This window comes from Bos grunniens, chromosome 8 (assembly GCF_055505025.1).
Source record: "Bos grunniens cultivar Pamir isolate PY7600 chromosome 8, Bosgru_T2T1.0, whole genome shotgun sequence".
Lineage (NCBI taxonomy): Eukaryota > Metazoa > Chordata > Mammalia > Artiodactyla > Bovidae > Bos > Bos grunniens.
Window position 1 is genome coordinate 21,838,810 of NC_141172.1, and position 12,908 is coordinate 21,851,717.

A 12,908-nucleotide genomic window follows, 5' to 3' on the forward strand; every position below is an offset into this window, starting at 1 on the left:
ACTGGTGTCTCCTCTTGTCTCTTGAATTGGCAGGCAGGTTCTCTACCATTAGCTCCACTTGGGAAGCCCAGTAGAATGCTGCTGCTGCTGCTGCTGCTGCTAAGTCGCTTCAGTCGTGTCCAACTCTGTGCGACCCCATAGACGGCAGCCCACCAGGCTCCCCTGTCCCAGGGATTCTCTAGGCAAGAACACTGGAGTGGATTGCCATTTCCTTCTCCAATGCATGAAAGGGAAAGGGGAAAGTGACACGACTCTTACTGACCCCATGGACTGCAGCCTACTAGACTCCTCTGTCCATGGGATTTTCCAGGCAAGAGTACTGGAGTGGGGTGCCAGTACCTTCTCCACAGTACAATGCTACTAGTCTGTAAAACACCATATATAAAGTAGTAAAGAGAAGAATGGAAACTATCATTTAGAGGAGGAAATTAGCAATTAACACTCTTGGGCCCTTAACCTACAATAGGAAATATAACTTGTTTCAAATATCTATAAACCATCCATGAAAATTATCATACATTAGACTTCACAGAAAATATCCATAATTCCTCCAGGGGAAAAATATTTTTTTAAGTTGTGTGCCCAGATCACAATGCCTACAATTAATTTTAATATTATTTTAAAGCTTCATTTAAAGATGTAACATCATCCTGATAAATTATGTCAGGTCAAAATTAAACCATAGAATTAGCAATTTTGTAAGTAATGGAAATTAAATCACTACGTGTCAAATTTTCAGAAGCAAAGATACACACTGAGATGAATTCATATCCTGGAGACATGAATAGAAAATAGATTGGCCTCATTCATGAAAGTCAACAAGAATATTCATATAACATTAATAGAAATAGTATAAGAAAGTATCTGTCAAATGCGCACTTCTGAGTGACCATGATTTGACTGTCATTCTGTGGAGTAAAGCTTGCTCTTCTCAAGAGAGTGGTAGTCTAGCTCATACCTCACATAATCATCATCCAGGTGCTTCTCAGAACAATCACCAGGCATGCAGCAGACGTGCCTGTCACACAACATGTTAAAAAGTCTACAACGGAGAATATTTTTAAATGTGTACTCCAAAGTTAAGATTTCATAAAATTCCTCATCTTGCTGTTTCACGAAGGATCTTCTTACGTGAAACTGTCCTTTTTTCCAACTTCAAGTATATGATACGTAAAAGCATGACAATGACTAGGCACTGAGGTGCCCCTGCTCAGATCCACACTGCAGCTCTGTAGTCTTGCCCAGCGCTGTATTTGCACCACCAGCAGAAGTTGTTACTGTGGTGGAAAAGACAGATAAGATCTTGATATCACTATAGGAATTATTTTTCCTCATGAATCCCTGTAGAGTGTCCTGGGGATCTGCAGGGGCCCACAGACTGCACTTTGAGAACTGCTGGTTTCATGAATTTCCCTGCATCTGCTTTGGTCTGAGTGGCTCTGTAGCTTTAAATTCGCAAGTAATTTCCTTGGTTCTTAAGATAAAATCTAACATCATTCAAAAGTCTATCTCTGGGCCCTTTTCCATATCTCCAGGCTCATGCCATGATAGCCCCTACATGCATGAATACAGTCTACCGACTTCGGTCTTGTTCACGTCTCTAAAAGTACCAGAACCATTCCTGTGCAGGGACACTATATGCTATGCTTTGTTTTGTATTATTAGTTGTTTTTTTTATTCTGGTAAATTTTGCTCTTCATGAGTTACTTAACAAATTCATACTCATTCTTCAAGTCTCATACTTCGGATTACTTCCCTGGGGAGACTGCTGCTGCTGCTAAGTCATTTAAAGGTGGTCTAAATGAGCTTCCCAGGATACTCACTGCCATCAGCATCTGATACTTCTGTGTAGCCCAGGGCCCAAATGTAAATACCTAATTATCTTATAACTACTTATTTCATGGCAATGTCCTTGCTCCAGTGTGAGCTCTGTAAGGTCAGGGCCTCTGAGTCTCATACTGAAGACTCTCCACAAGGCCAGCAAATAAAGGAACACACTGCACAACATCTTTCTGTATGTAGTTTTACAGCATTAGGCCTCTGGGAAAAGATTCAAAAGGAAGAGGAAGAAACATGTCTTCAAATACATTTCATGAGTAAATAAAAGGTACATTTGTATTAAAGAAAATTCTATATTCTTATGGAATAAATTGGAGAAGGAAATGGCAACCCACTCAAGTATTCTTGCCTCAAGAATCCTGTGGACAGAGGAGCCTGGGGGGCTGCTGTCCATAGGATCGCATAGAGTCGGACACGACTGAAGTGACTTAGCATGAATAGCACGCGTGCATGTAATAAATATAACATAAATGCAAGTACCATAAAAGTAAATAAATTAATATAAATAAATGAGTTCAGTCAGTTCAGTTCAGTCACTCAGTCGTGACCGACTCTTTGCAATCCCATGAATCGCAGCACGCCAGGCCTCCCTGTCCATCACCAACTCCCGAAGTTCACTCAGACTCACCTCCATCGAGTCAGTGATGCCATCCAGCCATCTCATCCTCTGTCGGTCCCCTTCTCCAATAAATGAGGTACATTCATAGAAAAACATGTTATTCCATAACATTCAGCCGCAGGGCATCAGATATATTTCCTCTAATTCTAAAAGCAGATGGATATTGATATTCTCAATATTAATGCCAATATCAAATGTCACTCAAACTATTTCATAGCTAAGGCAGAAATCAGAGTTTTGGAATGACTGAAAATGAAGAGTCTGATCTAGGACATGAGTCACTGAGAATCAGGTTCCTACTTACTCCTGAGTTTTCTTAGGAAACAGTTAACACAGAAAGCGCCTCGTGATTTCCACTCTGACAGTTTCCCAGCCCCAGTCACTGTGTTCGTTCTCTTTCAGGTAGACTTGAATGCCCTGGAAGTACCTCTTCACGGCCAGTGTGGGGCCCGTCCTTCCCAGGGCAGAGTCTTCCTCTTTCATCACCTGCCCCAGGCAGGCGTCAAGGTCGTCCAGCTGATGATGGAGTCCAGTGCGGAGATGCTCCAGGCGGGTGGTGTCCCAGGCAGCAGAGGCGTGCTCTGTGTGGAAGAGGTTGAAGCTCTGCTGGAGCATCTCGTGGAGCACAGAGAAGGCCTGGGCCTCTGGAGCTGGCCGCCACTCACCTGCTCCAGAGGGAATCTGAAGTCTTTCCTGTAGCCCAGACAGGAAAGAGAGAGATTGTGTTTATTTGATGCAAATGTGAAGGTCTCCTGCTTTTCCAAGTCAAGGCTCTGAGGCAGTTCATGGATTCAGAGGAAGAGATGGGGTTAGAGATGAGCATCATCAGTATCATCATTGAGGAGATAAAGAACCATTGGTGAATTCCTCAAGGAAGCATTCCAGTTGAGATGAGCGGTTGTGAGCTTTGTTTCATCTTCATTTCATCTAAGGATCTTCTGTTGTGTGCCTCTTAAATATTAAGTCCAAAATGTTCATATTCTGAGTTTGCCAAGATACATGTACTACCTCATTTTTGGCTTGCCTTTCACTTCAACAGCCTGGAAATCAGTCATGAGTTTCTGCTCTTCTGTATCCTTACATTGAAGTAAAATGTATTCGTTAAAAAAGTAGATGTTCTAATTCCATGGAATGCTTATTATGTCAGTAACCTGGAACTAATGATATATTAAGAGCTATTGGATCTTTCTTCCTGATGCTAAGATCAACTTTTAAGGAAACTTTGTTAGACTTCTTTGTCAAATCTTTTGCTCCCTCTGCATATTCCTCTTGAAAAAATTGATCAGACGTGAAAAATATCTGAGCTTTATGCATGGATATCACCTTATTCTCTTCAGCAGAACTTTTAATTTGTCAATTTTGGTTGTATTTACTCTCCATAACTGAGGAAATTACTAAACATTTATTATGTGCCAATCAAAATGCTGAGCTTGTTACAGAGTCCAAGTTGCTCTGCTTGCAGCTGGGTAAATCAATGAATCCAAGACGAGGTGTTGGGAGCAGGAAAGGGCTTTATTCGGGAACTGGCTGACTGAGAAGAGGAAAGGCTAGTGCCTCAAAATAACCATCTTGTGGGGGTCCTGGGTATCAGACTCTTTTATGAATCAGACATGGGGGGAGGTGAGGAAACAAAGTAAAGGACGTTTAATTCCTGAAAATATCTCCCAGAACAGCCAGCAAGCCTCAGGTAGGCAAATGTGTTAGTTGCACTTCCTGATAGTCATTTCATGGGTGGTGTGAAATGGAATATCTCATGTCATGTCAACAAACAAAGATGTCATATCTATCTGTGATTCTGGCCTTCCCAAATGTGAATTTCTGGGACAAAAACAATTGAAGTCACAGAAGCAGATCCAGTGTAAATTCAAAATTAACCCTTCCTTATAACCCTTGGTTATAAGCCTATAACCAAGATGATGAATCCTCCAAAGTCACTTTCATGAAAGTAAAGTGTAACCACCGCTCCTGTCCAAGTGTTCAAGTGGTGAGAATGTGCCTTTTTTTATCCCAGGCCATTGGCCTTGCCATGTTCAAGCAACCCACTTTTTTATTAGTTCCTTTTATATGGTTTTCATATTGCTACCTCTTCTTTGACATTTGTATTTCAGTTTGTAAAAGCTGTGCTAATGCTCCTACAATCTTTTCTATTTCCACTTTGAGGTTTATGGCAAAAACAGGAACAGAAAATGTAAATGAATAGAACAGTTAATGTATTTCCTCAGCTATTTTTCAAGAGATCAAAACTTTCCACTCATTGAACATTCCTAGAAAGTAAAAGTAAGCAGTGAATGAAGACGTAACCCACAAAGGTAAAGTAAATGATGTAATGAAAAAACTGTAGTGACGTCTCTGTCCAAATGACAAACGTCACTTAACTACACAAACAGGGATGAAGAGCTCTACGGAGTGACAGATTGCAGACCAGCTTATGTGAAATGGTTAGCTGCAGACAGAGCCTGGGGAGGGTAGCAGGCTCTTAGGCACAGTGTTACCTAAAAGGATAGTGGACGGCTTTGCTAACTCCCAGTGTCTACTTATTTATCTTTATTTGTCTGTTTACATTTCTCACTCTTCGTGGATGTTAATGGATTCTGAGGATGTAAACCTATTAACTTACCCTGAAAAGAGACTGGGGTACAGACTGGACGGTCATTTTATTCATGTGTGAGGGGTCAGCTATTAGCTGGAAGCTACTAGATGTAGTGTTTGGACAGCACATCATGTTCATGCAAGAGATGAGATTAGATGTTATAATGTTGACCAGTGAGCTGAGCATTAAGGGAAGGGAAGCAGGTCATCTCAGGGAAATTCTATCCCGTTTCCATAGTTGGATGTGTGAATTTTCTGCCTCGTGGGAACAGTTAACAGATACTGAAATCTTATGTGTCCAAGCATTGTCAGAAGTACGTTACGTCCTACAATCTTCAGAAAAATCCAGAGAAACTTATATGATTATCAGTTCCATATAAGAGGAGACAACCGTAGTGCCGAAGGTCACACAGGCAGCGCAGGCTGCAGCTGTGACATCAACCCAGGAGTCTTGCCCCCATGTCCACTGTCTCATGCACCGGACCGAGCTGTCTGCTCTGACAATGTGCTTCCTATTTTAGAGGAACACTTAGTAAGGTCTTCCTTTCCAGTTCCTATTCTTCACTGTCACAAAAGTGCCATTCACTCATTCCAGGGACATGACAGTCAGTAGATGACAGCTGAGTACACAGTTCCCTTTGCACCTGATAAGTTCCAATCCTATATTTCAAGTGGTGTTTTGTTGAGATCTACAGAGGAGCCTGGCGAATTATGGCAACTACACAACAACTCTGAGAGTCTCTGTTTCTACCTGAGATAATATTTTGAGAAATTATCCAGAAAGTTAAAAAATCCATTTAGATTTACTCTTACTATCTTTGTTTTCAGAAGATTATCATTTTCTGAAACAGTCTTCAAATACTGCTACTGCTGCTGCTACTACTGCACGCTTCAGTCGTGTCCGACTCTGTGCAACCCCAGAGACAGCAGCCCACCAGGCTCCCCCGTCCCTGGGATTCTCAGGCAAGAACACTGGAGTGGGTTGCCATTTCCTTGTCCAATGCATGAAAGTGAAAAGTGAAAGTGAAGTCGCTCAGTCGTGTCCGACTCTTAGAGACCCCATGGACTGCAGCCTACCAGGCTCCTCCGTCCATGGGATTTTCCAGGCAAGAATACTGGAGTGGGGTGCCATTGCCATCAAATACTAGGTCTACTCAAACTTTGGTGTGTATAGTTCTCTTAGAACTAGTCCTGGGACAGAGCTGAAGCTCTGATACTTGGGCCGCCTGATGGGAAGAGCCCACTCTCTGGAAAAGACCCTGATGCTGGGAAAGATTGAGGGCAGGACAAGAAGGGGACAACAGAGGATGAGATGATTCGATTGCATTGGATCCACTCAATGAACATGAATTTTAGCAAACTCTGAGAGATAGACGACAGGTTGGACATGCCTTAGTGACCAACAACAATGGGACAGAGACCCCTCTGTGCACTTTCTCTGGGACAGACACCTTCCTGGATTCCCCACATGTGCCATTACTGCCTTTAGCGAGCTTACAATCTATCAGGGCAGTCAAATGTTACATAATTAGATGCATTACTTAATTACAACTGTGCATAATGTAGCTAAAGGAGAATGCTTAAGGTTAATGAGGAATCAAGTGGAGGCTGAAGAGTAGAGTGCTCAAGTACCACTTATGCAGTTAATCCTGACTGTTAGCAAGTTAAGTACTCTCTCTGAGTTTTCAGTTTCCTTATTTGCAAACATGTCAATAATTAGAGTAATTATCTCATAAGGAAGGTGTGAAGACGACTGTCAAATTTATTAAAAACACTTTACTGAGAGGCTGCATGTAAAAGTTTCTGTCATTTGTATAATTACAAATTATCTGTACCTTATAGAATTGGTAAAGACATGCCATTACAAGGATTGAATGTAATTGCAACCTCAGTATCCCTGAGTGTATGGTAGATTATCACTTCCCAGGGAAATATTTAAGGAGATGAGATTATCTGTATTATCTCACAAAGACTGAAGCAAAGTATCCTGTGAAATATAGTGGTAGAGGCGAAAGAGAAATAAACCCAGGGAAACATAAATGTTTTAGGACAACCAGCACCTTAAAAAGTGCCTTGTGAATTATAGTTGCAAAATAACTCATTTTAAACAAATGATATCAGTGATATTGTTCCCTATAATGTCTACAGGGAGCTTAAGGCCTACTCAGGTGATATTGTAAAGGTACAATCACAACTGAAATTTTTTAAAGAAGGGAGAAAAGGGTAAAATAGGAAAAAATGAGAAAAATCAAAAGCTTCTCTCATAAGCTCTTTTCGTACTGAACATTTCTTGGTGACCTGGAAAAGCCACGTTTTGTATGAATATTTCTTCCTTCTCTGACATTGACCAGACTCTCCTCCCAGGAACAACAAAGGAGGTGTAAAAAGCACAACATATGGCTGTGTAGCTATCAACCACAGTGGCACGAATGATTTGGTGTCCCCCACCTAGGCACTCATGGAAAAATTATCGCTTGTATTGATTTCATTACAAAGAGTAGAAAAACAAAGGAAAGGGCAAACTGTGGAAAAACCCAGAAAATGAAAGTTTCTCTACTCACTTTTTAAGAGCCACCTATCACCCCAAGCCCTCAGACCTTGCCTAGACCTCGCCTGCAGGCAGTCCTGCGAGCCCCCAGCGTCCCAATGGCCCTCCTCGTCTCTGTGCTGCTGGCCCTGGTGATGCTCTGCTGCAGCCCCACGTGCTCCCTGGGCTGTGAGCTGCCTGCGAGCCACGGCAATCTGGAAAGTTTCACACGTTGGAGTCAGATGGAGAGAGTGCCCATTGTGTCCTGTCTGAGGGACAGGACTGACTTCAGATTTCCTCAGACCCTGGTGCATGGGACCAGGCTTGAGAAGACACAAGCCACAGCTGTTGTGCACGAGTTGCTCCAGCAGACTTTCCAGCTCTTCAGCACCACGGGCTCTTCTGCAGGTCGGGACAGAGCCTCCTGGACAGATTCCTCGTGGGACTTGATCAGCAGTTGGAGGACCTGGACACGTGTCTGAAGGAGGGAAGGACACCGGAATAGTCACCTCTAGGGAGTGAAGACTCCAGATTGGCTGTGAAGAGTTACTTCCAGCGAATCTGTGTTTCTCAAAGAGAAAGAATACAGCCGCTGTGCCTGGGAGGTTGTCAGCGTGGAAATCAGAAGGTGCTTGGTCTTTGCCAATAAGCTCACTGGAAAACTCAGGAAATAAAGAAGGTGTTGAATGTGAAAACGGTTCATCTCGTCAACTAAATGGCTATTTTCTAAGACTCAAAGTGCAACCTTTAACTATTTTGTGTCAGATGACATATAAGTAATAGCTAATATATGGGCTTATTTAAATGTACGTTAAATGTTTTGTTACCATAACTGTTTAAAACAGATTTAAGAACTCATTTTTCATATCTTAAAGAGTTGTAATATTTATTTATTTAAATTATTGGAAATATTTACTCTGTTCATAGCATTTAAATCTTTATCATTCGTAAGATATTTGCTTTGTACTATATTTTTTATGACTACTCTTGTTTTTCACTTGAGAAAATAAAAGTTATTTGAAAAAACAAATTGACTTGCACATATCTTTGAATAAAATCTAACCCAAAGCCTGATCCTACAAGATAAACCTATACTGAAGTCACCTGAATACAAAGGGAATGGGGTTACCCACCCTGGGTCATAGAAAGAACAATGGACAATGTGAGGAGGGATTGAATGTGATTCTTGAGACATTGATCAGAGGTGGGAGGGAGATGAGTGGAGGAGAGCCCAGGTCATGGACACAGTTTCCTGCTTGGGGCCTGTAAGAATCGGAGTGCCTTCAAGGATTAGTGGAGAACCACATACATCATGCGGAGAAGGCACTGGCGACCCACTCCAGGACTCTTGCCTGGAGAATCCCAGTAATGGGGGAGCCTGGTAGGTGCAGTCCTTGGGGTCGCTAAGAGTCGGACACCACTGAGCAACTTCACTTTCACTTTTCATTTTTATGCATTGGAGAAGGAAATGGCAACCCACTCTACTACTCTTGCCTGGAGAATCCCAGCTACGCAAGAGCCTGGTGGGCTGCCGTCTCTGGGGTCGCACGGAGTCCAACACGACTGAAGCGACTTAGCAGCAGCAGCACATACATCATAGGAGGTCAATCTGCATATGTGGAATGTAGGATCCTGGAGTAGGATGTGGAAGGGAGAGTAAGTTTTCTACACTTGGCCACTCCTGAGAAGAGAGTCTTCCTAAATTGTTCAAATGGAGGCAAGAAGAACAAGGCAGCCTGGGGATTGCAGAGACAGCTAAGAGATGTGAGAACCAGTAGCTGTCATGATAAATGTGACTCTAAAGAAGTAAAGAGGGTTTCTTAAGCTTATTTATATATATTAAACACACACATGTCATCGCTAAACTTTTAAATAACTCATACAAAGGAATGCCTACCCTTGACTTCTTGGAGGATGCATCATGATCCTATACTGTTAACAATTTAGTGGGTATCCTTCCAGACATTTTCATATGTAGTTAATAAATCTATACATATGGACATACTAATGTATATCACATAAATATCCATTTTTCATATATTTCAGATTCTCATTTATTTATATTTCCTTGCAAATAGATCTTTGAGATTTTTTTTCATTTATACATAAAAATAGATTGCCTAGTTATAAATTGCTGCATTATGTCTTAAATGCAAAACTAAGATAATCATAAAGGCTTATCTTGAAACTGTGATAAGATTAATTGCCTTAATTTATAGCACATGCTCACAATGGTACCAGACACTTCCTAAGTGCTCCAGACGTAATAACTTTTGGGTTTGAATCTGGTTAGAAGATTATTTCCTGATGTTCTGGGTCTGTGCTCAGGAAGATGAGGCAGTTCGCAGAGAGCTGTTCAGAGACAGATTCCTGCAGCTCACCCACCACTCAGTGAGAGGGGAAATAGCCATTCACTGGGATGATGAGGCCAAGCCTGTTGCAACAATACCCAGAGTTCTAGACGGAAACATTCCTACCTGGCACACAGGCCAGCTGTCTACAAGGACTCACCCCCACCCTCACTGGATTCTTTGTTTTCCCTGGAGTTTAGGAGCTCAGAGTTTCAGCCAGGAAGCCACAGGCGTCTGGCAGGCAGTCAGGACAATCCTCTGCTCTGTGCACTCAACTCAGCCAGGAGGCCACGCCAGAGGGGATTCCCAGGCTGGATCCTGAAATCCCATTTTGGCAGCTTGCATTTACTTTCCTTTTCACTTGTTGCATCAACTTCGTTGCTATTTTTGCCTTCTGTGGTTCATTACACAATCTCTGATGATGTAACAAAACTCAAGTCACTTGTCGGATTTGAGTATGTAGATGGCTTTGCTTTGGGCTGTTTCACTTTAAGGAAGATTCAGAAACTGCCTCAGAGACAGGAAACTAACCCAGAACCCACACAGTGGGACTTGCTCACATGTCAGCTGAGGGCAGCCTCTGAGGCTTGTTCAGCAGCTGCAGTCAATGTGTTGTCCTTTTAACCATTTTCTCAACCTTGGGTTAGCCTGACTCACTGCACCCCTGATAGTGATTCTGAGGATTAACGTCCAGCTCAGAGAACGGCCTGGGATCTGAAGTAAACACAGGCTTGATGCAGATGAGCATGTTCTGAAAGGGCAGGTCTGAGTGTCCAGCAGCAGCGGTCCTGGCAGCAAACAGTGACAACAAGGCCTGGGCTGCTCCTGCCTGTTCCTGGGCCATCGACCCTCTGATGGGCGCATTCTGAGAGTGACAGGGGAGCACAGTGTGGGATCCTCTGGTTGGGTATGTTCTGGAGGAGTTAGGAGAGCTAGCCAGAGAGGCCTTCAGCCAAGTACCTGGTTCCAGCTGCATCCTGAAGTGAGCTAGAAAAAAAGTGCACAATGAGTCTATCCAAGGCCTGTGACAAGATGTGCAGGGTGTGAGAAAGGGGAAGAGAGAGGAGTGCAACCAGGGGCACTTAGATCTCTCTGCATATTGTCCCTCTCCACACCAGGTGGGAGGCCTGAGCAGGGGCTCTGGGCCTACCACCAGTTGTTGGCTGTGAGCACAGGGCAACCCCAGCCTGGGCAGAGTCAGCCTCAGGTGCTGAGAGAGGGTGAGAGCGAGGCCGCAGCTGGAAGGTGGGAAGACACGCTCTTCCCTCAAGCTGGAGACAGACTCTCCATTGTGGTCCTGAAGCTTCACAGGAGCTCTCTAGGTTGCCAAGCAAAATGTCTCCAGTTAGGTTGGCCCATTTTTTAAATTTGTATACACTTATACAAATGGTTGGTTTTCTTTTGAGTTGAGTTTCTCTTACTCACTACTATGTTTGTGGGTTTATTGTGCTTCTTACATCTTGTTATTAACAACCCTATTATAAGCCTAGACAACAACTTCTTTATTTATGCCATTTTAAGGGATTTTACGTCATTTCGTGTTTGGTATTGTTATCAATAGTGCTGGTATAGGTATTCTTTACTTATATCCTGATGCATATGCACTTGATTTTTTTTCCAGGCTGATTGCTGCAGTTACTAGATCATAGGCTATGCATATTTCAACTATGCTACAAAATGTTTTTAATTTATGATTTATACACCAAGTAGCAGTTGCTCTATATGAACATCACCCTTGACGTTTTCAATCCTTTAAAATTTTTATTTGCAGACAATATACATTCATTTAAACATTTGAAAATCCAACCATATACTTTTATTTTATTTTTTTTCTCTAATTTTATTTTATTTTTAAACTTTACATAATTGTATTAGTTTTGCCAAATATCACAATGAATCCGCCACAGGTATACATGTGTTCCCCATCCCGAACCCTCCTCCCTCCTCCCTCCCCATACCATCCCTCTGGGCCGTCCCAGTGCACCAGCCCCAATCATCCAGCGTCATGCATCGAACCTGGACTGGCAACTCGTTTCCTACATGATATTTTACATGTTTCATTGCCATTCTCCCAAATCTTCCCACCCTCTCCCTCTCCCACAGAGTCCATAAGACTGTTCTATACATCAGTGTCTCTTTTGCTGTCTCGTACACCGGGTTATTGTTACCATCTTTCTAAATTCCATATATATGCGTTAGTATACTGTATTTATGTTTTTCCTTCTGGCTTACTTCACTCTGTATAATAGGCTCCAGTTTTATCCACCTCATCAGAACTGATTCAAATGTATTCTTTTTAATGGCTGAGTAATACTCCATTGTGTATATGTACCACAGCTTTCTTATCCATTCATCTGCTGATGGACATCTAGGTTGCTTCCATGTCTTGGCTATTATAAACAGTGCTGCGATGAACATTGGGGTACACGTGTCTCTTTCCCTTCTGGTTTCCTCAGTGTGTATGCCCAGCAGTGGGGTTGCTGGATCATAAGGCTGTTCTATTTCCAGTTTTTTAAGGAATCTCCACACTGTTCTCCATAGTGGCTGTACTAGTTTGCATTCCCACCAACAGTGTAAAAGGGTTCCCTTTTCTCCACACCCTCTCCAGCATTTATTATTTGTAGACTTTTGGATCGCAGCCATTCTGACTGGTGTGAAATGGTACCTCATAGTGGTTTTGATTTGCATTTCTCTGATAATGAGTGATGTTGAGCATCTTTTCATGTGTTTGTTAGCCATCTGTATGTCTTTTTTGGAGAAATGTCTATTTAGTTCTTTGGCCCATTTTTTGATTGGGTCGTTTATTTTTCTGGAGTTGAGCTGTAGGAGTTGCTTGTATATTTTTGAGATTAGTTGTTTGTCGGTTGCTTCATTTGCTATTATTTTCTCCCATTCTGAAGGCTGTCTTTTCACCTTGCTAATAGTTTCCTTTGATGTGCAGAAGCTTTTAAGGTTAATTAGGTCCCATTTGTTTATTTTTGCT

The 12,908-nt window shown here is 42.3% G+C and overlaps 1 protein-coding gene and 1 pseudogene across 1 annotated transcript; one reads left to right on the forward strand and one right to left on the reverse strand.

Moving 5' to 3' along the window:
* Positions 1 to 2,782: 2,782 nt before the first annotated feature.
* On the reverse strand, positions 2,783 to 3,073 carry LOC147366815 (interferon omega-1-like). The gene has a single exon (XM_086414310.1). The coding sequence runs from the start codon at positions 3,071 to 3,073 to the stop codon at positions 2,786 to 2,788; it is 288 nt and encodes a 95-aa protein (XP_086270436.1). The 3' UTR covers positions 2,783 to 2,785.
* A 4,480-nt stretch (positions 3,074 to 7,553) lies between these two features.
* Positions 7,554 to 8,374, forward strand: LOC147366816 (interferon alpha-2-like; annotated as a pseudogene).
* Positions 8,375 to 12,908: the final 4,534 nt, after the last annotated feature.